Source organism: Jaculus jaculus, chromosome 2 (genome assembly GCF_020740685.1).
Source record: "Jaculus jaculus isolate mJacJac1 chromosome 2, mJacJac1.mat.Y.cur, whole genome shotgun sequence".
Taxonomy (NCBI): Eukaryota; Metazoa; Chordata; class Mammalia; order Rodentia; family Dipodidae; genus Jaculus; species Jaculus jaculus.
Window position 1 is genome coordinate 2738741 of NC_059103.1, and position 27181 is coordinate 2765921.

General features: G+C 49.7%; 1 protein-coding gene across 1 annotated transcript in view; it reads left to right on the plus strand.

Annotated features, from left to right (window-relative positions):
• The window catches only part of Sdk1 (sidekick cell adhesion molecule 1), a 1082085-nt gene that overhangs the window by 1031328 nt on the left and 23576 nt on the right, over positions 1 to 27181 (plus strand). The window contains exons 39-42 of the mRNA XM_045142963.1: positions 5185 to 5346; positions 6816 to 6941; positions 20931 to 21095; positions 24345 to 24482. Coding sequence (XP_044998898.1) covers positions 5185 to 5346; positions 6816 to 6941; positions 20931 to 21095; positions 24345 to 24482 — 591 coding nt within the window. The remainder of the gene's footprint in view (positions 1 to 5184; positions 5347 to 6815; positions 6942 to 20930; positions 21096 to 24344; positions 24483 to 27181) is intronic.

The following is a 27181-nucleotide window of genomic DNA, read 5'->3' on the forward strand; positions in this document are numbered from 1 at the left end:
CCAGTGAGAGGCTGGGGTGTGGCTCAGTGGTAGAGCTCCTGCATAGAATCCCCCAGTGAGAGGATGGGGGTATGGCTCAGTGGTAGAGCACCTGCCTGGAATCCCCCAGTGAGGAGCTGGGGTGTGGCTCAGTGGTAGAGCACCTGCCTGGAATCCCCCAGTGAGGGGCTGGGGCGTGGCTCAGTGGTAGAGCTCCTGCCTAGAATCCCCCAGTGAGGGGCTGGGGGTGTAACTTAGTTGTGAAGACCCGGCCTAAATATACACAGTCCTGGGTTTCATCTACAGTACTATATGAAAAGAAAAGACAAAGATCAAAATCATGGAATCTGAGAGTTCTACAAAGAACAGCGATCTTGCCTTGCATCACACAAAGGTAACTCCAAACCCCAGTTCTTCCCAGTCCTCTCCCTGCAAATTTCCAAGGGAGCCAGTTCTTGACAGAACCACAGGCCGAAAGTGTTTGCCTTGCCTCTCTCTGCCTTTACATATCTCTGAACATTACTTATTTTTTTTAATTTATGGAGTGGGGGAGAATATGGGCACACCAGGGCCTCTAGCCTCTCCAAACGAGCTCCAGACACATGCGCCACCATGTGCATCTGGTTTACGTGTGTTCTGGGCAATCAAACCTGGGTCCTTAGGTTTTGCAGGCAAGTGCCTTAACTGCTAAAGCCATCTCTGAACATTTTGTCTGCAAATTTCCAGACGGGAGGGGCAGGCAGTAACCACATCTCCATATGGATTGCGGTGTTTTTGTTTTTTTTAGAGAGAGAAAGAGTTGGCATGCCAGGGCCTCAGCCACTGCTATCAAACGCCAGACGCTTACGCCACCTTGTGGGCATGTGTGATGTTGCGCTTACCTCACTTTTGTGTGTCTGCCTCACATGGAATCTGGAGAGAGATCAAACATGGGTCATTAGGCTTCACAAGCAAGTGCCTTAACCTCTAAGCGTCCCTCCAGCCCATTTTTGGTGTTTTTAAATGCCTCCTAGAAGCTTCACACTTCTCAGGGACACGCTTGCAAGTGCAGTGGAAACACCAGGCATCTTTGTACTCAATGTGCAGTTTTGACGGTTCTCACGTAAAGACTGCTGAAGACAGGGCAGATGTGAGGCTGGGGAGATGACTCAGGAGCTAAGAGTGTTTGCTGCACAAGCATGAGGGCCTGAACTTGATTCCCCAGCACCCATGTAAACAGCTGGGTTTGGCCGTGCGTGTCTGTAACTCCAGTCCTGCAAAGGGTACAGACCAAAGGCCCTCTGGGGCTTGCTGACAGGAAAACAAAAAGGGTAGGGGAGAGGTGGACATGGCGCGATGGGTTCAGGGAATGGCTCCGTCTCAAGAAAACATTCTCCTCTGGCCTCTGTGTGCGTGCGCAGAGGGCACGTGCATATCTGCACACAGGCTGCATACACATAACCACACAGCACACCACACATACTCTGCATGCCAAAAACGATAGGACAGACGTGCTGTATGTGTGCATGTGAGTTACCCGTGCAAAGGAAATGTATTTTGTAGGCAAACCCTTTAAGATCTGGTAAAGATGGTTTATATTTTCTGAAGGCCACACAAGAGTGATCTTTATACCTGGTAGTCAGTGACTGTCAGTGGGCCATCCAGTCTTGTGTTCCCGGGAAAGACGGCTGCCACCTCTTTACTCAGCGCTGACCAACCGGGCCAAGGGAAGCAGGGAGCACCTTTACCCAGTGCTGGTGGCCCCTGGGACCAGTCCATCAGGGGAAGCAGACCTGGTTCATCCTATGTGCTGAGATGCAGTGCTGGGTCATCCTTCCTGAAATCTTCTGGTGCACCGCACCTCTGTGGGCACCACCCTACAGGGAGCACCACACCACCAGGAGCGCCAGACCACCAGGACCATCACTCCACCAAGAGCACCACACTACTGGGCGCACCAAACCGCCAGAATGTCACCACACCCGGAGGCCCATCCCACTCTATTGGGAGCAACGCCCTCACAGGGAGTATCACGCCAGCGAAAGAGTAAGTCCACTGGAGCACTACCCCTCTGCAGCACCACTGGGAATGCCAAGCCGCTGGAGCACCATCCCACTGGGAGCGTCATACCAACAACATACAACTGCAGCTCCACATACCTGACGCACCGTATACCTCAGAGCACCGTACCCCCACAGACCACACCACTTCACCTGGAGCACTGAGCCATCCGAGCCCCGAGCCATCTTCTTCAGAATCTGATTTTCCGGCAGAGCTGTTTTTATGTTTTTAAAAAATGTTTTAAACTGTAGTATTTTGTGGTATCGCACCCTGAGGCTTTGGAGTGCAGGGCATGGTTTAAAAATTGACTAAATAAATAAAACTCTGACACACAGCTGCGATGGAGGAAGACTAGGCTGGTTGTGCCTCCTGGTGGGATCGAATTTATAAAATCTGTATGTGGGTTTCTTTTTGCTCCAGGGAGAATGAAGGCATTTTTAACAACAGAAGAAGGGGCTGCTACCAGAATAACTTCACATCTGACAAGTCCCAGTGCGTTTGCAGGTGACAGTCACCTTACACCTGGTCACCCTTGTCATCTTTCTTGAGCAGCATGTACAAGGATAGGGTCTGGCTCTCTATAGGCAGAAACAGCCACTTTTTTCGACAGAAAACTCCCTGTGAGGGCAAGAGAAATGTCTCTGTGGTTAAGAGCACTTCCTGTGCAAGCATGAGGGCCTGAGGATGCCCAAGAGAGCCTCAAGTTCATCCCCAGGGTCCACAGAAACAGCTGGACATGGCCATGCACATCTGTGACCCCAGCTGCGCAGGAGAGCAGAGATCCAAGAATCGTCAGACGTCACAACAACATGGCAAGCTGTGGGATCAGTTTGACCCTGACTCAGATAAGAACAGGCCAAGCGATGGTGTAATAGGACACCCGACAGGCCCCCACAGATGAGCACTCCCCACCACAGATAAGTGCACGGGTGCTGTGTGGACACGAACATGCGCACACCGTACAAATGCATGCACGCACGCAGGAGAGAGAAAAAAAAGTGAAGGTGAGTAAGTCAATTGAAAGCTGCCCATATCAGCCTGACATAATTTGGAAGGAAATAATCTAGCTGAAACAAGTTTTTATTAAAAGCATAATATGGATGCAGTGAACCAGTAGGAATCCGAAGGCATTTTGGAGACCTTGAGGATTATGGAAATTTTGCTCCAATGGCTTGGAACAATGGATTTATTTTGGAATAGGAAGACACTGTGGCTAACTTCTTTGAGACAAGCCCTCAGAGTATTAAAAGGACAAGGCTTCACCCTACTTCCTCTCATGCTGAGGGGAGCCTGGGTTGGCACAGCTGGACAGGAGGTGCTGTCTGCCAGGGACAGTTTGTCTCCGCGTTCCACGAACAGAGATCTACGGCCAGGAGACTTTGGAAAAGCTGTTGTTTGCTTGTATCTTCCTCGAGGTCCCTGGCAGAGACCTCTGCAGCCAAGAACTTAACTTTTTATTTTAATTGCATCATTCTCAGACATATAGGCAAAGAACCCCATTTTCCTCCTGGGAAATTTGCATTTATGTAACTTTCAGCGTTCTTTCCACCGAAAATTAATCTCAGTTTTCTAATTAGGTAGTTCCGCTTTTTCTCTTTGGTCTCATGCTCCACAATTTCAGTTAACTGAAATCAACTATGGTCCCAATCTCTTATATTCAAGAACTGAACAATTCATGAGCTTTACACTGATATTGCTGTGAGTCATATAACACAGTTTCCTTCCATTACAATCCATCTCAGCCAGGATGTGAATTATGTCTTGGTCCAGTGTATCTGCACTGTATACACTGCCCTCCCTTAGTCACTTTGGTAGCCATCACACTTGCCAGATCAGTAACTGTCCTTTGGATACACTAGCCTCTCGTTCAGTCTTGGGAGCTGTGGGAGAATCAGACGGACCGTCACTGTGCAGCACTCAGTGTGAATGTTTGGTTCATTTCTATTTGACTTAATAAAGGCTCCAATGTTGAAAAGCAGTGATCTAAAGAAAATAATAGGGTTGAAACATGAAGGAGAGGGTAACTCTGGTTCTATGTGGCAAAGGTGTGTGTGTGTGTGTGTGTGTGTGTGTGTGTGTGTGTATTTTTCAGGCATGTATTGGAAGGTCTTGAACCATATCTACAAATAAGCGGGGGGAGCTCCTGTGCTTACCTTATGTGTTTATTACATATTTATATGTGGAAACCCCTGTCTGTCTCATCCTGGTTCTCTGAATTGAGCGTTAATACCAAGAGTGCCAAATTCATTTTCCATCACCCTCACTCCAGGTGTCAAGAGTATATTCGTGACTTTCCTTGTGGCTGTGACCAAATACCCTGACAAAGCAACTGAAGGAAGGAAGGGTGTATTTCAGCTCACAGTTTGAGATCAGAGTCCGTCATGGCAGGTCAGGCACAGTGACAGGAGCGTGAGGCAGCTGGTCGCATTGCATCCGGTCAGAGAGCAGAGAGAGATGATCGCTGACGCTCACCCTACTTTCTCCTCTTTATTCAGCCCGGGATCCTCCGCTCACAGAATGGTGCCACCCACATTTAGGACGGGCCCACCCCCTTAATTAGCCTCATCCAGAATGTCCCTCACAGTCATACCCAGGGGCTTGTTTCCATGGTGATGGAAGAGCCTGTCAAGATGACAACGGAGATTGACCATCACAAGTGGTGCTCCCACAAATTGCTTGACCCCTGCATGCGGGCCACAGGCTGGTCACTCAGCAAGGCTGCAGGCCCTCCTGAGGAATGCCCACCTTTGAGATGACCCCAGCCTCTCTCTGCAGCTCTTTCATAACCTTGATCCCCTTGTGGCTAAACTAGGAGGCCCTCAGGCACCTATGCAAGTGATAAGGACTTTCCTCAGCTTGAGACCAAGCGCGGAGGGGACCCTTTCCGGTGCCCCCCCTCCCGCTGCCATGTGCGAGGTCAGCAGTGCCCATTGTGCCGTGCACTTCAGTTCTCCATGTTGTCTATGCCACTTATCACCGTCAACTCTAATTACACTTATCTGGGCTGAAAATTGGCCGGGATCGCCACTTAAACTCCTCTTAATTGCGAGAAATGCTTCTTTAGCAAGCTGCCTGGGCCATTTTCCTTGTTATCATCACAGATCAGATGTGTTCAATTGCTTCTTGGAGCTCAGCCCTCTCGTTGCTGTGCTTTGACCGTTCCAGGAGTGAGCAAGGTGGTGACCGTGGACGTGAAAGGGAACTGGAAACGGTGGCTGAAGGTGCGGGACCTCACCAAGGGAGTGACGTACTTCTTCCGTGTCCAAGCACGGACCATTGCCTACGGCCCCGAGCTCCAATCCAATGTCACAACCGGGCCCGCGGAGGGTAAGTGGGGGCCCCATGGGCTGTCGGCTTGGGAGTTGGGTGACGCTTCAGCTCTCAGCTTCTTTGTTGGGGTGAACATTTGTCCACATTTCAAGCCAGCCGTTTTGATTGAGCAGCCGGAAAAATATCTTAGAAGTCCTCAAAAGCCAACCATATGCTGGGTGTGGGTGGTGCACACCCTTAACTCCAGCACTGGGGAGGCTGAAGCGGAAGGATTGCAGGTTTAAAGCCAACCTGGGCTACGTAGTGAGAACATGCCTCAATATAAACAAAATAAGGGCTGGGGAGACAGTGCTTGCCTGAGGACCTGATTTCTACCTCTAAAACCTACATGAAAACACTAGGTGGGGAGGGCTGGGGAGATTGCTCAGTGGCTAAAGACACTTGCAAAAGCCTGTCAGCCCAGCTTCAGTTGCCCAGTATCCATTTAAGCCATGTATCCAGAGTTCATTTGCAGTGGCAAGAGGTCCTGTCATGCCCATTCTCAGTTTTTTCTCTCCCTCTCCTTGCAAATAAGTATGTATTTTTTAAAATACTAGACATGGTGGCCTGTAATCCCAGCACTGGGAGGTTAGGACAGAAAGATTCCTGGGACTCACTGGCCAGTCAGTCTAGACTGTTTGATGAGCTCCAGGCCAATGAGAGACACTGTCCCAAAAATGTAAGACTGGGGGCTGAAGGGATGGCTTAGCGGTGGTTGAGGAGCTAGCCTGCAAAGCCAAAGGACCCAGGTTTGATTCCCTGGGATCCACGTAAGCCAGATGGACAAGGTAGCACATGCTTCTGAAGTTCATTTGCAGTGGCTGCAGGCCCTGGCACACCCATTCTCTCTCTGTGTAATAAATAGATAAATAAATAAATAAAAAGTAAATTGTTAAAAACATAAGGGTGATGGTACACTAGATTGGAGTACTTCCTGTACAAGCATGAGAGTCTAAGGGGCCCTTAGACCACCTGGGTTTGACTCCTCAGCATCCACATATAAACGGCTTGGCATGGCCATGCAGTTGTGTAATTCCCCTCTCCCCCACAGTCCTGTAAGGCTCAGAGACCAAAGTTTCACTGGGGCTCATGAAAATGCCAAGCTCTGGAACTAGTGAGAGACTCCATTTAAGAAAAACACATGAATAAGCAATGGAGGGAATACTCGTTCTTCTCTGGTCTCCATGAGCACGCGGGGTGCGTGCATCTGCACACACACATGTGCATGTACCATACCCACCATACCACACATACTATATACATGCACATGCAAAAATAAAAGTGGACAGCATTCCTGAGGATTTATACCTGAGGTTGTCCTCGGGCCTCCACATATATGCATATATGTATGCATATGAATGTCAGCATCCACATGTGCACACACATAAAAAGTAAAAAGCAACAAATCCTTAGCACTCCTTTCCCTCACTGCGGGCTCATCAGCCCCCCAAAGCCCGTGCCTTCCCTCTGCTCTTTTTATCCCACAGGTGCCCCAGGCTCCCCCAGAAATGTCCTGGTCACCAAGTCTGCCTCTGAGCTGACCCTGCAATGGACGGAGGGAAATGTCGGGAACACGCCCACCACAGGCTTCGTCATAGAAGCCAGGCCCTCAGGTAGGGATGGTGGGGTCTGCTGGGTCACCCTTGGCCCTGTGCACCTGCCCAGCCACCACAGCCAGGCTTCACCCAAGTAGTAGTGTCTGGGGTTAGAGTCCTCTGCTCGCTCCTGTTGAGACAGGGACAGGTGTCCGCCTCTGTGCTTCGTGATGACCACAGCTGTGCTATTAACCTCTCAAGCATTTGATTTCTGAGGCTTTCGCCACATGGTCGTTACTTGGGAACGTAACTTTCACTCTCAGAAATTGGTAGCTAAGAGAAGAAGGACACTTGAAAACATCTCAGCTCATCAGGAAAATCTGAAAGTGCTTCAGGGTCTGACTCAGGAGTCTAATGTCTGTGGCCTGTGGAAAGGAGCTCTTGCACTTCTGATATGACGAACGTCTTATTAATAGTGAAAATGGCACATCACCTACTCTATCTTTCAGGCTTCGGAAGATTAGCTTTGAGATCCAGTCCTATCCTCTCTGCTATCCATTCTGACTTTTTAAATATCATTCACTATTTACTGACAAATAATAGTTGTCATTCCCATTAAAGATGTTACAATATAATATAATGAATATTATAGATATATATACAATATATGTAAAGATAGATATATAAAATCCAAATAAAGATATCTATAGATATCTATATATCTATAGATATCTTTATTTGGTTTTTCAAGGTAGGGTCTTACCCTAGCCCAGGCTGATCTGGAATTGGGTCTTAGGCTGACCTAGACTTCATGGTGATCCTCCAACTTCAGCCTCAAGAGTGCTGGGATTAAAGGCGTGTGCCACCATGCCAGTTTAAGTATACTTTTATATATGTTATATTTGTTCCTTTTGCATAGCTGTGACCAAAATACCTGACAGAAAACTACCGATGTAACTTTACTTTGGCTCATGGTTTCAGAGGTTGACTCCATGGTCACTTGGACCCATGTGCAGGGGGAAAATAGCATGGTGGCAGGAATGTGTGGTAGAGGATGGAGGAGAGCTATTCACTTCATGACAGACAGGAAACAGAGAGGGACAGGAAGTGTTAAGGGACAGGATACACCTCAAGGACCTCACCACTAATGACCTACTGACCTAAGTAGGCCAAACCCCCAAAAGTTTTTACAACCTCCGCAAATGGTGCCACCATCTGGGGACCAAACAGTCAACACATGAACCTGTGGGGGTATGTCACACTCATATCATACATTGATGACATCCTCGTCCCAGGCCCTGAACATCCCTGTTATGTTTCAAGTTAACTTTTATTTGGTGTCCCCATATAAGACGGAACACGTTGTGCTGTTACTTCTGGGTCTGGCTTACTTAACTTAGCATGATACTCTACAGTTCATCCATCCACTTTGGTGATAAAGGTGGGTGTTATTGGAAAAGGAGTTTCAGAAGGTTTGATTTGGTTGTGGCTGCTGTGGGCTGAGGCAATAGCCAAATACTGAGGGCACTGACCAGCTTCACCACAGTCTTCCAGTGGCCGAACATCTGGCCAAGAACAGCTGAGCACAAACACAGGTCAGGCAAGATTCCGGAAGGATGATATGCGCCGCAGTGCTAAGAGCTATAAAGTCCAATATTTAAAGAGTCCATTAGACCCAGAGAGAAGATCCCACAGGCACATCCATCACTGTGACAGACAGTTATCTCCCCCATCCAAATTGCTCCTGGAAGGTTATGAGTTAGAAGTGCCTTCTCGAAACATCTGAAGAGAAATGCAGTACACAAGGCTGAAACTGTCTCTAAGTGATGTGCCCCATGGACCATGGTATAAAGCCTTACCTCACTTGCTGGAGGGGAGTTCCAGGTGATATCTGAGGTACAAAGCATTGGTCAGCTATGAAGACAAATATTCTTGGGCTTCTGACATCACTGGGTCCCCGGTACGATCCCTGGAATAGCCTTTTACTCTCCATAGTAACGCGTGATTCAAGAACTCTTTCACGGCTATGGAGATGGCTCAGCAGGTGAGAGCACTTACTATTCAAACAGGGGGCCGTGAGTTCGATCTTCATCACTCACAAAATAAGCCATGCTGTAACCCCGGCACTGGTGAAGGTGGAGAGAGAAGGCTCACTGGAGCCCCCGGCCAGCTGGTCTAAGCAAAAGACAGGAAGCCGTGGGTTCAGGGAGAGAGTGTGTCTGAAAGAAGGAAGGCTGCAGCAAGATAGAGGAATACACTTATGCCTTTCCTTTGGTCTCCACACATGTGCACACACACACACACACACACACACACACACACACCAGAAAAGAGCACTTTCATTTTCATAGTCAGCAAACACTGGAAGTTCCTGGTGGGAGGGGCAGTGGTGTCCAAGGAAACAGCCAGTGATGGGAGCTTAAAGACATGATAAACATCTTTCTTCCCAAGTCTAGGGGAGATATTTACCATAATGGTAACTGCTTTACTACCTTTTCGGGCCCAGTGCGGGGTCGTCTGGAGAACTTTGGGATACTCCCATAGTCATTCATTCCCATATTTCATGCTCACATGAGTGTATCCTCCATACATTGCATGTTTGGTCCCCAGCTGGTGGCAGTTGAGGAGGCGGAGCCTTGCTGGACGAGGGGTGTTGTTGGGAGAAGGCTTAGAGGTGTCATAGCCAGCTCCCCTGTGCCAGAGCTCAGCTTGCTCCACTGCTGTTTTCTACCTGCTGTGGCAAAGGTAATGCCTGTCCTGTGCTCATGCCATGCCTTCCCCTGGCGTCATGACCCTTCCCCTCAAGACTGGAAGAAAAACTAAGTCCCACCGATCAGCCGCTTTGGGTAGGGTGCTGTGGCTGCGTCTGCATACAGGTACTCACTAGCAGTGTTATTAAATACCCAAACCAGTAACCCATGAACAAGTAGTATATTGTATGAGCAAAGGGTAAGGAACGTTTGACTTTGGATAATCCTTAAACAGTTCTTAAAGGAAGGAACTGAGGGCTATGACCTGTTGAACTCTGCTGATCCAGAACACATACACACTCTAATCACCAATATAATCACATTAAACTCACTTGTTGACTTGAACAGATCTATGGGCACTTAGTTACTGTGGTGGTTGGATTCAGGTGTCCCTCATAAACTTAGGTGTTCTGAATGCTAGCTTCCCAGCTGATGGAGATTTAGGAATTAACGCCTCTTGCAGGCAATGTATTGCTGGGGGCAGTCTTATGGGTGGTATAGCCAGTTTCCCCTTGCCACTGTTTGGCACACTCTCCCGTTGCTATTGTCCACCTGATGTGGGCCAGGGGGTGATGTCCACCCTCTGCTTATGCCATCGTTTTCCTCTGCCATCATGGAGCTTCTCCCTTGAGACTATAAGCCAAAAGAAACCTCTTTTTCCCACAAGCTGCTCTTGACTGGGTGATTTCTATCAGCAATGCAAACCTGACTGCAATAGTAAAATTGGTACCAAGAGTAGGGTTGCTACTAGACACCTGACTGTATGGCTTTCACCTTTTGGAGCTGATTTTCAAGAGGAATGTGGAAGGATTTGAAACCTTGGCCTAAGAGATGCCTTGCAGTGCTGTAAGTACAGCTTGATGGACTATTGTGGTCAGAGTTGAAAGGCCTGAACATAGTAAGAACTATGGACTGTGAGGTTTGGCTTATGAAGGTGAGAAAGAGCTTTGCCTGGACTGGGTAACAAGTAGTTTGTGTGAGAGGCTTGCTGCTACGGCAATGTACTGAGAAGTTGTGTGGGGTTGCATTGCATAGAAATGGACTGGTGTGAGCAGAAGAATATGGCACAGAAAAAAAAATGAAATCTTTGGGTGAAATTTCTGCCCATTCAGCTGCAATTGAGATTGCATTTAGCTGCATTGAGATTGGGGCAGCTGACCTGCACTAGGGCAACAGGAAGAATGTCGAGTCTTTTGAAGGGATCTGAATGCTCAAGGAGTGTCCTGTTCTTCAAAGTCTGCTTTATCTCCCTCCCCCCATCAGATCCCCCAGATTAACAAATTGGCACCCTACCTGGTATTGTGGAGTATAAGAAATGCAGGAAAGAGAGGGTCATTGAGTTTGCAATGCGGTCTTGTGTTTTGGAAATGGCCATGGGCAGTGTGAAGCACGTTTGCTGGATGTTACCAGATACTCCACAATATGGTTCACACTCATGATGATTTTTGTTCCCATGTTTGTTCCCAGACTCAGCTAGGCCTTATTGTCTAGTGAGGTCATGGACAAGTGTAGCTTTATGAGTGGTCCTGGAATAACGATGATCTCAGGTCATTTAATTGCAACTCTCCTCACACTCTACCAAAGATCTGTGTCCCCAAACAAGTAGGTTAAAGAAAGCCATCCATGGCCCATGTGGCCAGCATTCTTAGGAGACAGGAGGTACCAGGGGCCTTGGCAAAAGCCTGTAATATTTTGGAGGCAGCAGGGGCATCCCTGGCCAACAACTCTCTGGTAGGTATCCAATCCTCGGCACTGAAAATTTTCTAGTAGCAATCTATGGCTTCTGGGTGTGCCATTATCCAAAGAAGTAGGCTTTCATATGTCTTATTCAGAATATCTTGAAGCATCATGCCATTGGCCACTTTACATGCAGAAAAACCCTCCCAAGAAAGGGACTTTACGAGTCAAGCCACTGACGAGTGAAGAAGCCCTCCCCAGACAACAGAGAGCTTTTCTTAGTGGTTTTCTTGCATCCAAACGCCTGTGCCCCTCACAACTGGGCTCTGAGGGCTCCGGAGGACTGTTCTGCCCGCAGAGTTGCCGTCAACATTACACTGTACTAGAGATGTTACCCCTGGGGCAAACTTTGTAAAAATACATGGCATCCCTCTGTCATTTCTGACAGTTGCATGGGACTGTACAGTGACCTCAGAACACATTTACTTGAAAATATTTAAAAAAATTGATAAATAGGGATAAGGAGATGGCTTAGCAGGTTAAGTTTACTATGCAAGTATGAGGGCATGAGTTTTAGTCCGCAGAACCCAGCTCAGCACAGTCGCTCACACTTGTAAATCCCAGCCATAGGAAGGCGGAGACACAAGGATCCCTGAGGCTTGCTGGAAAAGCCAATCTAGCCTAACTAGTGAAGTCCAGGCTAATGAGAGAGTCCCTGTCTCAAAAAAAAAAATTTTTTTAATGAAGTAGATGGTGCCTGAGGAGGGATAATATCAGAGGTTTTCCTGTAGCCTCCACACATAACACAGTCATGTCTGCACACACACGTACACAGGCACAGATGAGTAAATTACATTTATATAATGATTATAAACAACCAGTATGGCTTCAGTCATTTCCAGTCGAAAGCACCAACCTGTCAAAGGTCAGCTAATGTCACCGGCCAGTCACAGTGCCTCATCTCAGCCATTTCCAAGAAATGCTAAGGTCTCGGTTTTCAGGCTTGCCTTGGGAGCCAGGTAGCCTTCCCTCGGGTTATTATACATTCCTGCATTGCCTGAACAAAGCAGACAGAAGCCTGATCGTTAGGCCATCCCCGAGAAGTCCCTGTGGGATGCATGGGCTTCACACTGGGTGCCACACACGGAGAAGTCTTCAGAAGCCAGTTGGGGATCTGCCTTCCTTGAGTTGGTGCCAGAAGCCCGCCCATGGCAGGGGCCCAAGCATGACAAGAAACCAACCTGGCAGACACTATCTTTTCCAGTGGCACCTTGGATTTTTCTCTCACTGTCATTATCGCCCTGCATTGCAACGCTTGCCAGCAGCTTCCCCTTACAGATTGTTACCTGACCAGCTCAGGCTGCTGGGCCAGAGGCTGCCGCTGAAAACACGGAAAGACGCCTGGTCTCACCCCTCTGCGACGTGCGAGCAGGCCAGCTGCGGCTCGTGGTGCAACATGAGGCTTTTATGGACTGTCAATATTTAAGCACCTTGCCGGGGGGCCAGGGGTTCTGGCTGTCAGCTGTCATCTATTTCAAGCCTCATTACACAAACCATTAAATGCCATATCTTCTCATTTTTCTCCACCAAAGCCCTGGCAAGATGTTCTACAGAAATGGGTTGCTGAGGGTGCTGTGGGCTTCTTGTGTTGATCAAGAGGGACCCGTGTGGTGCCCTGCCAGCCCGGCATCTGCGGGGGCACAGACACTCTGTGTTGGGCGCATCCCGTGGCCCAGATGCTCTGATCAGCCCGATGGCTCCCTATCCAGCCACCTCCCAGCCTGGCCCCCCTGAAGACAAGAAGCCAATCACAATCACATCTCTGTCTGTCTACGTCCCCACTTTCATCCCTGCAGGTTTTACTGAACAGCTCCATGGCTGCCATTAGGGACACAGAGCTGAAAGACAGCAAATGACACAAGCATCAGGTTAGGACGTGGCGTTGGGGGGGGGGGGTTCTCTAAATCCAGATCGGGTGGTCCCTGAGTGCAGCCCAAGGTCACAGCCCTCCGACCCCACCCGGAGAGCCAGCAGCCAGCTCACTTCTCTGACTGTGTATGCGATCCCCACCCAGCCCTGCTTCCTGCCCCCCAGGTCACGTCACCAAGCTCTCTGGAAGGCATCTACGCAGTGGGCAGATGCAAATGACTTAGTTACGCAAATTATTCCAAAGCATTTTGCTGTGTAGTTCATGGGGCCTCATTTGCATATCTATACAATAGACTGGAATGGTAGGAAAGGAACTATAAATATACTCTCCTCTCCAAAGCAGCCATGAAATACATATTTAGGATGTACCCAAGGCAGGCAGTGATTGTACTGCCCCTTCCACAGATGGTGCCTGAGGCTGGAGCTGCAAAGGGCTGGGCCTGTCCACTCTCAGTTCTCCTGAGCACAGTCCTGGACCCTCCTCACTTGTCATGTTGACTGTCCATTTTCAGTCATTGGCGAGGGGAGTTTTCCACTGAACTAGGGGGCAGTCATTGTTTTCAAAGTGGGCATGGTGGCTCGGGCCTGTATCCCAGCACTCCAGTTGTTGAAATGGGAGGATTGTGAGTTTGAGTTCAATCTGGGCTATATAGCAAGACCCTTTCTCAAAAAAAAGAAAAAACAGGGGGCTGGAGAGATGGTCAGAGGTTAAAGGTGCTTGCTTGCAAAGCCTGACAGTCTGTTCATTTTATTGTACCCACATAGAGCCCCATGCACAGAGTGGTGCATGTGTCTGGAGTTTATTTACATTGGCAAGAGGGGGGCACTTGTACACACACACACTCTCCCTCTCCTTGACAATAAAAAAAAATATAAAATAAAAACATTTTAAAATCAGTATTGGGCTGGAGAGATGGCTTAGCAGTTAAGGAACTTGCTTGCAAAGCCTAAGGACCTAGATTCCACTCCCCAGAACCCACATAAGCCATGCATATAAGGTCACACATGCACACAGGGTGGCACACACATCTGAAGTTTGATTGCAGGGGCTAGAGGCCCTGACGTGCCCATTTTCTCTCTCTCTCGCTCTCATAAAAAAATAATAAGGGCTGGAGGGATGGCTTAGCGGTTAAGGTGTTTGCCTACAAAGCCAAAGAACCCAGGTTCAATTCCCCAGGACCCACATAAGCCAGATACACAAGGGGCACATGTCACTGGAGTTCGTTTGCAGTGGCTAGAGGCCCTAGTGTGCCCATTCTCTCTCTGTCTATCTTCTCTTCTCTCTCTCTCTCTCTCTCTCTCTCTCTCTGCTTGCAAATCAATAAATAAAACTTAAAATAATAATAATAATAATCAGTATTGTTCCAAAGGTTTGACATCCATGGAAAATTCCAGGTTGGGCAAGGGAACCACAGCTGTGGCTCTGCCTCAGGCCTCCTGCCTCTCTCAGATTCATTTCTGTTGACAGTAACTGAGCTATGCATTCTGCTCCTTTTGGGGCTGGTCTCCATCATGGCCACCTCTGCCCACAGAGACACAACCCATGCTATCCCCTTTAACAAGAACCAGATAAAAGGCATCTTTATTGTCAGCTCTGTTTAGCCTCATGTGTAAGCCCCCCCCCCTTTCAGTTAAATGTCTCGCCTAGCTCAACCCTTTATAAGAAGAGGAATGGCAGTGTTTAAGAAATAAACAACTGACAGGTTTCCATTTGCTCAGGGCTACAGGCTGACAGTCAGGTTGTTGGCTGCATGAGTTAGTGGAACCAGAAATCTCGGGTGATGAGTGACAGTTTCATTCAGCATGGAGACCCTGTTTAATTGTCCATGAAATCAAACCTTTGTATTGGTGAAGCATCTGCCCTGGTACCGACGGGCGCTCCGTGCTGGGGGTCGGAGGGGGCGGGGCGCATCAGGCGACACGCCCTGGGATGTGCTGCACTGGGCTGTCTCGGTTCAGAAAAGAGGTGATCGTGTCTCAGAGTTGTCAAAATGGTGTCTGGGAGCAGATGGGTCCCTAACCTTTGGGCGGGGGAGACACTGGCATGGGGATGTAAAAGCTGACTCATTCTGACTGCTAAAAACAAGAGGTTTCCAACACCAAACTGTATTTGTAATGGAAGAGACTTCTGTTTTTAGGACTCTCCAATATTATCTACTTTCCTTCTTTTGGAAGACAGATAATGCAATAAAGGAGGCAAAAAAAAAAAAATACTTTATGTTCTCTAAGGAAAACTCCATCCTATTGGAGAGCCAGAGTCTCTGGGGTTTCCTGTTCATCATTCCTTCTGGGGTGGACAAGGTTTCAGGTTTGTGAGGACAGAGTTTATTCAATATTGGCTAATGTTTTTTTCTTGGTTCTCCTGTTTTCTTTACAATCTCCTGATAGAATTTCTACACCAATGTCTCAAGTGACAAAAACCCAGGAATGTTCTCCTTATGGTGGCCAGGAAGGAGGGTAGGGACAGGCCAGTAAACAGGCATGATTTGAGCCTCCCCTACTGTGTGGGTGCTCCACTTCCCTGGCTTCCCTGATGTCAAGAGATAACATGCAGCCTGGTGGCAGACCTTACCCAAAATGGTTACAGCTCTAGCCAGTCACGGGGGTTGGGCTGGGATCAGTCACCCAGGAAATCAGTTATCCAGGACCAGTCTCGCAGGGTCCATTCACCCAGGGAGCAGCTTGGGCCTGAGTTCAGAAGGGTGGTGATGGTTCTCCTACAGCTCAGCCACAGGTCTCCCGTAAGGAAGAAGTAGCGTGGTCCGTGAAGGAGACAGGAAGCTAGGCTGGGGTCTCCCAGACCTCTGAACAGATGAACTCCTAAACCTAGGGCTATGTGCTCCACATTTTCTTGTGGAAGACACAAGGTCCTGCTCCCCTCCCCAGGGCTGGTTGAGATGGAAGTCCAGGCACGGGGGATCTTCCTGCTGCATGGAAAACCAGTTGCACAAATCTCATTATTGCTAATAGTTCTGTAATGTCATTTTCCCACTAATTTGTGGAGATACTTTCCTCCATCGTTGATTTATTGAGGTATTTAGCATAACGCAAGCGTAGGAAACAATCCACAGTTGAGAAACAGAGTGGTTTCTCTAGCGGTTGCCAAGCCTTTTCAGACCCGCTCGTGATCATGGTATAAATATCGGTATGGAAAATGGCCTGATGAATTATAAGCAGACTATAATATGCTAATTTTAGAAAGGCAGAATAAAAATGTGTACGTTCTCTCCTGTTAATTCAGAAAAAAAATCTTGCTATGAAGCTCCCACCCCCCATTTTTAGAGTGTAAATGGACTGCTGAATAAATTGTTCGATGTTGAGATTCTATATCAATATTTTAAAATGTTTTTATAAAAAATGCACACAGTTCCTGGAGCTATGACAGAGCGCTTAAAATAAAATGTGGCCTTCGGGTGATGGTAAAAGAAGGGGGATCATTTTGTCCCTGGTAGCAGGAAAGCATTAGAGGAACATTAATGCAAAAGACACTCAGAGCTCTCGCTGAAAGGTGTTCAGACCTCAGACACTGGAAATCTCTCCTGCTCAGGGTACTTTTATTTCGGTGCTTTTCAGCATCTCCCTGCTTGCAAGTCCTTGTTTTTAATCTGTAGACTCTCATAGCATAAAATTATCTTTTTAGTGGAAGAATGCACCACCGGCAATTCAGCATCTAAAGCCCTGGGAACAGTGACTTGTTCATTCACAGTAAACATGAAGTAAAATAAGGGTGGTCATTATGTACTGAAAGCCTGCTGTTGGGAGAACCAGAGAGAGGCCACGGGAAACAAAGATGGCTGGCTGGCTGGCGGAGTGGGTGGATGGATGGGTGAATGGATGGATGGATGAGTGGATGGGTTAATGGAAGATGGATGGATAGGTGGGTAGATGGATAGCTAGATAGGTTACTGAGTGGGCAGATGGATGGAAAAATGTTAGTGGATAACAGATGGTAGATGGATAGGTACATGGCATGGTCAGATGGATGGTGAGCAGGAGGATCGGCAGGTGGATGGATGGGTGGATTGATGAGTGGACCGACCAATATTTGTTGAATTTTTCATAAATTCAAGAGCACTGTGGCGCAAACAGGCAAGTAAACGTGAACACATGCTCTGGAGGCCATGGGCAAAAGCAGATATCCCTTTCTGGAATGGGGGGCGGGGGCAAGGTTGACCATGGCCTTGGTTTTCCTCTGGTCCATAGACTGTACGCAGCTCGCTGAGAACAGTCAACTCACCTGACGCCCTCAGGGACAGAACAGTACCTGAGCCCTGGAGTATTTGAGGGTCAACCAGGTGGTGGGAGGGACCTGGTTCTCGGTGCTCAGGGTTATTAAGTGCACCAGCACTTCCCAACTGTCCACGTGTAATAGTCGCCTGTAAAACCATAGACCACACAGTCATCTGTGAATAAGCCTTGATAACTTGTGTGGAGAAAGACAAACTACTTTTGCCATTTTGACCTTCTCACCGGTGATGGGTCTCTGGATGAGAAAGGAGTAACAGTGTGAATATTTAGAAGTTACGTCGCTCTGCCTGTACCTGTGCCTTTAAGATCATTCCCAGCCCTCCTTCATTAACCTGTGACTATCAGGACTTCAGTGGGGTAAAGTTTAAACCCTCTGTAAACAGAGACTTACACACTGGCAATTTCTTTCTATTTACCATTGGGCTAAATCTATGGAGCACGTCTTGTGCCAAGGTGTGAGGGGAGCTGGTTTCCCATCACCCCCAGAGCCCATAAAGCTTGTGCAATTCGATGAGCTGCTCCTCCCCAGATTGCCTGCCTTTTAAAAGCGTCTCATACTTGTGTCCTAAGGAGGAAATACAACTGGCGAAGGACTGTGGCTTCTTGAGAACCATTTGGGCTCGGCCCGCATTTCAGCAAACAGCCTTTTCGTTTTGCAAGCTTGTCACTCTGTGTGTGAAGCACTGTGCCAAACACTTTATGAACAAGAACGTACTCCATCCTCGAGGCAAACCCAGGACATACATGCCCGTGTTATCGCCATCCCATGGACGAGGCACAGGGAGGTTAAGCACTCTGCTCAGGGCACACAGTCGAGGCCAGGCCAGGCATGGCACCAAGCCCAGTAGTTCCAGATTCTGTCCTTTCGGCCCCAGTACTGTGGCGTCCTTGGCTTTGGCTGTTGGTTTTTGTCTTGTGTGTGTGCATGTTGTGCATGCCTGTGTGTGTGTGTGTGTGTGATCATATGTGTGTAGATCCACATGTGGATGAGTGTGAAAGCCAGAAGTCGTAACAGATGTCTTCCTCAATCGCCTTCCTTTTATTTTACTGAGGCGGGACCTCTCACTGCTGCCCAGGGCTCCCTTATTCAACTAGTCCAGGCTGCTTGCTCCTGGTCTCTGTCTCCGCTTCCCATGTGCTGGGGTTACAGAGGGCCGCCGCACCCACCCTGCGTTAACACGGGCGCTGGGGATCTGAACGCGTGCTGCATGCTAAGCCATCTCCTCAGCCCTGGGCCTTGGGTTTTTGTTCATGATTGATTCCACTCGTCACATTTCGTTCACTGTTGGTGAATGCGTCAACTTCAAGCTCGTTTCATTCCCACTTTCCTACAGATGTAAGGAATTACATAAATTTAGTATTCTTCTATGATGGAGAAATGTGCATAAAATATAATACAATGTCCACTCTAACTTTTTTTTTTTTTTTTTTTTTTTTTTGGTTTTTCAAGGTAGGGTCTCACTCTAGACAAGGCTGACCTGGAATTCACTATGTAGTCTCAGGGTGGCCTCAAACTCACAGTGATCCTCCTACCTCTGCCCCCCGAGTGCTGGGATTAAAGGCGTGTGCCACCACGCCCGGCTCTCCACTTTAACCATTTTTAAGTGGAGTTAAGTTTGTTCATGCTGCTATGTGGCCATCACAACCATCCACCCACCCCGTGTTCCTTCCATGCTCCAAAATAGACCTACATCTGCACCAGGCACTGACTCAGCCAGCTCTTCAGCCCAGGCACCCCCCACTCTAAGTTCCATCTCCATCAACTTGACAACTCCAGGATCTCATCTGCACAGCATCATGAGGCCTTGTGTGGCTAGTTGACCTCACTGAGCATCCTGCCCCCAAGGGTCATCTACATTGTGACATGTGCCACATTCTCTTCCTTTCCAAGGCTCAGTAGTATTCTATTGTATACGTAGTCAACATTTTATTTGCTATTTGTCTACCCATGGCTACTTGGGTGGTTTCCACCTTTTGGTTATGGTGACCAATCCTGCTATAAACATGGGTTTGCAACTCTCTGTTCAAATTTTAATGTATTTTTTAAGAGTTTATATTTGCCTTTGTAGCACCTATACATAAACTACAAAAACAATGTCAGGCTGGCCAGGAGTGTGGTTCATTGGTATAGCTCCTGCCTAGAATCCCCCAGTGAGGGGCTGGGGGCGTGGCTTAGTGGTAGAGCTCCTGCCTAGAATCCCCCAGTGAGGGGCTGGGGGCGTGGCTCAGTGATAGAGCTCCTGCCTAGAATCCCCCAGTGAGGGGCTGGGGTGTGGCTCAGTGGTAGAGCTCCTGCCTAGAATCCCCCAGTGAAGGAATGGGGTGTGGCTCAGTGGTAGAGCTCCTGCCTAGAATCCCCCAGTGAGGGGCTGGGGCGTGGCTCAGTGGTAGAGCTCCTGCCTAGAATACCCCAGTGAGGGGCTGGGGGCGTGGCTCAGTGGTAGAGCTCCTGCCTAGAATCCCCCAGTGAGGGGCTGGGGCATGGCTCAGTGGTAGAGCTCCTGCCTAGAATACCCCAGTGAGGGGCTGGGGGCGTGGCTCAGTGGTAGAGCTCCAGCCTAGAATCCCCCAGTGAAGGAATGGGGTGTGGCTCAGTTGTAGAGCTTCTGCCTAGAATTCCCCAATGAGGGGCTGGGGGCGTGGCTCAGTGGTAGAGTGCAGCTCTGTAGTAGAGCATTTTCCAGCAAGTTACAAGTCCCTGGGCTCCATCCCTAGTACAACAAAAAAAAATTTTTTAATGAATGAAATGAAAATCTGTGCTGTCTTAGGGCTGGTTTGACAATAAACCATTCCCAGGGTCTAATTCCCCGTGGAGAGCAAAGGGTCTTGGCAAGGTTGTTTCCAAGCCTGTGCAAGTCCCGAAAGTCTCCACATCCAGGACATACCCCAGCAAAGATGGGGCACTGGTGTCCACTCTGCCCACATCATGTGGAGGACACAGCACACCACCACAGTGGTGGCAACTGCGGGAAAGAAGTTGTGCCTTAAACTTCCCACTATGGCCTTCTGGCTGGCTTCTGTTTCCAATCAGGACACAAGTTGGATACCCCAATGAGCATGGGCCTGATGGTGACCAGATGGGTGACCAGGCAGAGGTGTCAGTAGGTCAGGGAGAGGATGAGAAGGGTTAGTAAGGAGTGCACACCACAAGGAGGGAAACGGGCACAGGGAGCTGCAGGTCCGTAAGGTGACATCAAGTGAGAACTCAGGTTGGGAGGGGGAAGGACTTGAAATCAATGAAAATGTCATAGGGTGGAGGGAAGAGTTAATGACATGCCTCTTGCAGCTTGCAACCCCTGGGGTTTCTGCACGAGGGTGACATGTCTCTCTCCCTTTCCACCTTGTGAGTCTCTCCGGCCTCTGACGTTGATATGTGGTGCCCTGTCACACAGCTCTGAACTGACCAGTCAGGCAGCTGCACATTCCAGGGCTCATGTCTGTCCGTGTTCCTTCCCTCTTCCAGATGAAGGGTTGTGGGACTTGTTTGCGAAGGACATTCCCCGGAGCGCCACATCATATACCGTAGGCCTGGACAAGCTGCGACAGGGGGTGGCCTATGAGTTCCGTGTGGTGGCCGTGAACGAGGCCGGCTTCGGGGAACCCAGCCGCCCCTCCACAGCAGTGTCTGGTAAGCCCCTCAGAACACTCAAGGTGGGGGGGGTTGTCCTTTCTCCAAGGAACAGGAGGAGGCACTAGAACCATCTACTCCTCCATGAAGGGACAGGAGGTGAGCAGATGGTAGGCCCTCCAGCTGGGGAGTGGGACCTCTGCAGAGACACAGTGGGGGCCACAGTGCAAGTCCTCAGCACTCTGGGGCTCGTCTGTACGGCTGCCTCCAGCAGAACCCCAGGTCCAAAGCCACCAGCAAGGTCTCTTCCAGAAACTCAAGCTTTCCTTGGCACACTGTGCTCAAGTAGCTCTCACTTTGCTTCCTTATATAAAAGCCTGATAGGAGTCAAAGGATGGGAGGGGGCAACCTCAATTCATCAGTGTCCTCAGTAGGTGGCATGGCCCCCCAGCTGGCAGAACTTGAATCCTGTCTCAGGTGATAGGCCATCACTTCCAGAGTACGTGTGACCAAACATGCTTCCAGCACACACTGGGAAGCCATTAGCCCTTGATTTCTTATTGGGGTCCCCAAGCACTACAGAGGGGCCCAGGGACTGTGACTGAGGCCCAGAGGACCCTGTACTTGATGCATCCCTATAGACGGGTGACAAGGGGACACAAGCTCGTCCTCATTAATCCTGAAGTCGTGGGCAGGCACCGTGCTCCGCTCTGAGTGGAAAGCCAGCCCCTAGAGCTTGTGTGTTAGTGAGGGGACAGTCTCCAAAGTGGCCAGCAATTCCATGAAGAGCATAACATACATGAGGAGGGGCATCACCTGGGAATCAGGAAGGGCTTCTTGGTGGGTGAGTGTGGCCACAGACAAAGAGAAGTCCTAGAGGCAGGTAGGAAGGGAGAGCACCAGCCTGCATCCCTCGCACCCATGTCAAAGCCAGGGGAGGTAGGGTGTGCCTGTGATCCCAGCCCTGGAGACTTGCTGGCTGGCTAGTCGAGATGAATCAGTGAGCTCCAGGTTCAGCTAGAAACCTTGTACCAAAAAATAAGATGGAGGGCTGGGAAGATGGCCCAGCGGCTAGAGGCGCTTAATGGTAAAGCCTGTCAGCCCAGGTTCCGTTCCCCAGTACCCACATAAAGACAGATGCCTAAGATGGTGCAAGCATCTAGAGTTTACTTGCAGTGACAAGAGTCTCCAATGCACCTACACTCACACTCTCAATCTTCACAAATAAGAATATTTAAAAGAAAAATAAGGTAGAGAGCCCCTGAAGAAAACACCTGACTCTGACCTCAGCATGCATGTGTACACCTGTATATCCACACACCTGTGCGTCCACATGCACACACACACACGCACGCGCGCGCACACACACACACACACACACACAGCACAAAGGTCACGTGCTTAGTGTTTCCCACTGCCAGTGTGGAGAGAGGATCGCCCCCTTTCCTGCCCTGCCATGAAAGTCATCTGCACCATGGCCCAGAAGCATAGCCCCCAACACCCCAATTCAGTAGCTCAAGAATTTGTCCACTGGGAAGTACCCCCAAGCCCATGGGGCCTTCAGCCCCCAGCTAACATGTGACAATGGCACAGGGCTCAGTGGTCTCCTTCTGGAAGCGTCATACGCAATTATTTCTCCAAGATCCTAGGGCGTTCAAATGCCAGCCATAGACAGACACCAATGACCCATAGCTGGCCGTGATAGATTTCAAAGAGGCCAGCCCATGTCACTCGTTGGCCTGGCATCAGGCCCCTGTCCCCAGTGTGAGAGCCCTACTGGACAGCGAGGCCTCTCTTCCCTGGGTGCGGCAGACGCGGGCAGCGCCCCCCCCCCTCACCCGCCCGGGTGGCCGGCGAGAGGTTCCTGGCGCTCGTTATACAGAGTATTGAGTGCATAGCCTGAAAACCCACTTACATCTTTTGGATTCAAAATACTGTCATCACCTAAGAAACCCTGTGGTATACCATTATCCAAAGTCAATTTCCCCTTTATTCCCAGCGTGCACACATCCTTCATCCATCCAGAGACATAGTTAATGCAAGGTAGATATGTGTTCCGTGGGGTTTGGCAGCTGGAGGCGGCACCCCCAGGCATTGCCTGCACACATTCAAGGGCTCTCAGTACCGTGGAACCAGCTCCCCTGCCGGGATACCCCTTAAAGGCATGAGTGGGACCCCAGGGCCACCAAGCACCCGCCGAGAAGCCATTTTCCCATTTTTCTGTTCTCAGTAAATAAAATGAATGCAAAGGAAGACACAGACCCTTTTCCAAAGTGACTTTTACACAAAACAGTTTGGAGTTAGTTCCTCAGAACCAAACATGGAGCCTGTAGTTTGGCTCAGTTTTGCTTGAGGCATAGAATAATAATTTTAAAACATGGCCCCAACCTTAAGAGAGTGTGGTGACGAGGGAGTGGACAACAAGTACACAGGCAGATACACTCAGTGGTCACCCGAGACAAGACTTAAGCTATGTTGGGGACGGCGGGGGTGGGGGAGGCTTGAGGGCCTCGCCTCAGGTTAGGAGGGGATAAGGTACTTCCATCTCTGCCAGTCTCTCTGGTAAACAGCATAAAGGATGGATGTGGGGATTAGGTGTGGAACAGTCAGGTCCAGGTGAGAACAAGAGGAACTATATAAAGGGAAAGCACACGGGGTACCTAGGAGGTAGGCTCAGCCCAGGAAGAAAAAATGGGGTCTCACTTCAAGCCAGGCAGTGGGTTCTGGGCAGAAGGAATTGGGAAGAGAAGCATGATGGGAATTCTGACAGGAAAAGTCAGGACAAGCACAAGGATGGGATCTCTGTGTACAAGGACACTTACGTCTGTATGAAAGTTGAAAAATGGGCTGGAGAGATGGCTTAGCGGTTAAGCGCTTGCCTGTGAAGCCTAAGGACCCCGGTTTGAGGCTTGACTCCCTAGGACCCACATTAGCCAGATGCACAAGGGGGCGCACGCGTCTGGAGTTCGTTTGCAGTGGCTAGAGGCCCTGGTGCACCCATTCTCTCTCCCTCTCTCTCTCTCTCTCTCTCTCTCTCTCTCTGCCTCTTTCTCTCTCTGTCGCTCTCAAATAAATAAATAAAAACAAACAAAAAATTTTTAAGTTGGAAAATGGCTTCAGGTCAATTCCCAAGCCTACTCTGGGGACCACAGTGGTCTCGAGGGAAGAGCGCTAGTCGGGCTACAAGCCGAGTGGACACTGTTCCTCTTCTTCGTGACTCGATCGTCTGCCAGGCCTTCCCTCTGTGGGTTCTGGGGAGATGGCTGTCTGCAGTTCCAGTGAGACTCGCCTGGCACTGTTTTCCCACAGCAGAAGCAGAAGCCCCGTTCTATGAGGAGTGGTGGTTCCTGGTGGTGACGGCGCTCTCCAGCCTCCTCCTTGTCCTGCTCGTGGTGTTTGCGCTGGTCCTGCACGGCCAGAGCAGGAAGTACAGGAACTGTGGCACAGGTATGATGTCTGCCTCCTCCTCCCCTGTCCCCACACACCACCCTGGCACACAGGGCTGAGGGCTGACATCAGTTTCTCCCCTGAGTATGAAGGGTTGCTTTTCTGGTGCATGTGCCTGTCAAGGTCAGGGAGACAGATGCAATCAGTTTTCCTCAGGTAGAGCCAAACAGTACCAGACTAGAACTGGGATCATGGCTCAGTGGTACAGCTCCTGCCTAGAACCCCCAGTGAGGGGCTGGGGGCGTGGCTCAGTGGTAGAGCTCCTGCCTAGAATCCCCCAGTGAGGGGCTGGGATCATGGCTCAGTGGTAGAGCTTCTGCCTAGAATCCCCCAGTGAGGGGCTGGGAACATGGCTCAGTGGTAGAGCTCCTGCCTAGAATCCCCCAGTGAGGGGCTGGGATCATGGCTCAGTGGTAGAGCTTCTGCCTAGAATCCCCCAGTGAGGGGCTGGGATCATGGCTCAGTGGTAGAGCTCCTGCTTATAATTCCCCAATTAGGGGTCAGGGGCGTGGCTCAGTGGTAGAGCGCCTGCCTATAATCTTTCAGTGAGTGTTTGGGAACATGGCTCAGTGGTAGAGTTGCTTGCATAGCATGCATGAGGCCAGGACTGCCCTAACATTGCCAGTGACACACACACATGTGCATGCACACACACAGGAAACAGCCTTAGGCCTGGTGACATGTATTTTGCCCACCATGTGTCTTGGACGTTAGCCACTTGGTTCCCCGAGTGTCTTCCTTCCTTTGCTCCATTGCTCAGCTGCATTTTATGTTAAGACAGGACTAGGCTGCGTAAATATCACACTCCCACTGTGATGACAGGGATGCCCTGCGCCCCACCTCAGGAATTTGAGGGCAGCTTACCAAGAGCTACAGCAGTGTTCCCAGAGTGCTGCCCTTCTCATTTGAACCTGCACCCTCCATGCCCCACCCCACCGCAGCTGAGTCCTATGAGGGCCCGTTCCCTGTTGCGCACCCAGCCGAGCCCCACACCTGGCTCCAAGCAGTCACTGCATCACAGGACGTGTTGCCCATAGAGTCTCCGTCAGCATCACTGGGGAAATGAACAAGTGGGAGTGGGGTAAGGCCAGCCGCGGGAGCCCACATACGTGTGGCTTCTGTTCACTTTGGAGGAAGCAGCCAAAATGAAAGTGTGTGCCTTAATTTGTTTTTCTTCTTGCGTGTGTGTGCGTGATATGTGTGTACATATGGGCATGCATGTGGCAAGTTATGCTTGTAGACATCAGAGGTCAACCTTGGGGTGTCGGTCCTGGCCTTCCACCTCGTTTGAAGCAGGGCCGCTCCTGTCCTTTGCTGTTGTGAATACCAGGCTAGCTGGACCAGTTCCTCCTCTCGTTGCCGTTAAGTACATTGGGATTATAGACAGTGCACCCACGGCGTTTGGATTGACACGGGTTCTGGGCATCAGAGCTCTGGTGGCAAAGCGTATGCAGCGAGCACTCCGTGGTCACATCTTGGTGGAGAGGAACAGACGGGGCCAGTGCTGGGGTGGCGTATGGGCACCGTGAACACCCCACACCCTATGCACACATTACGTACTCCTATAGCCTCAGATCTTAAAGATTATCATCATTTCCAGTGATGTTTCTTCTTTGCATAACCAGAAAATAACACTACACCTGTGGCCTTCCCCCCTCCCTCCGCTTTAAGCAGCCATCAAGGTTGTGGCTGAGCCAGGAAAGCGACGGTCCTGTGATACCATCACACCACCCGTGGCTGAAGTTTCCATCGGCTGTCTGTCTGTCCCTTCTAGAAAGTCCCATCCCTTGCTGAGGGGCTATGAGTGAAGAGCTCAGCCGTCATGGCCCTGGGGGTCAACAGCAGGATCGCACAGGTCCCTTCCTGCCATCAGTACTGCTGAGTCCTGTGCCAAAAGGGTTAATGAAACTGGGCACCTAAATCGCCTGGCCATTTGCTTTGGTAACACGAAGCAGTTCATCCCTGAAAGAAAGGATTTATTTTTTCTCTCTCTCTGTATAAATTCACTTCTAACAAGTGTTCGTAAATCAGATTTTATTCCTTTGGGATTCACAGTGTATGAATGGCATGTCATTTTAGTGAGTTAATGCTATTACTGAATCCTATGTGTAGCGCATAGAAAATCTCCCTGCCTTTCACTCTCCATTTCCTTTTGGAAAACTGACTTGAAAAGGCACACCGGACATGCAGCTTCCAACACCAGACACCCACTCTCACCCTGGAGTATTAATTGAACGTCATAATTAAAGCCTGGAGGACTGGGGGAGTGATTGGGGAATTTAACCCTTTACAGGCCTGGACTCTGCTCACTTCCCTTCTGGCACAAGCCTGTGATCCTCTTTCACCCCATCCTCACCTACCCACCCTCTCCCTCATCTACCCTCATCCAGAGGCAAGTTCAACACTGACTTGCTCTGGGTCTACCAGTTTCTCCAGTGCACGGTGTCAGGGCGTTGAGACATGGTGGAGGGTACTGGGTTCGCAGCTCAGAGGAACCTCCCTGGATGTGTAAGTGGCCCAATCCTAGGGCCAGCAGCACAGTGAGGAACACAGCAGAGAAAGGAAGCCTTTGTTGTGATTTCAGTGTAGACTGCCCGTCAGCAGCTCCTCTGTTTGCACACTTGGTCCCCAGCTGGTGACAATGTCTGGGAAGGTTCTGAAACCTTTAAGAGGCAGAGCCACGCTGGAGGGAGTGAGAC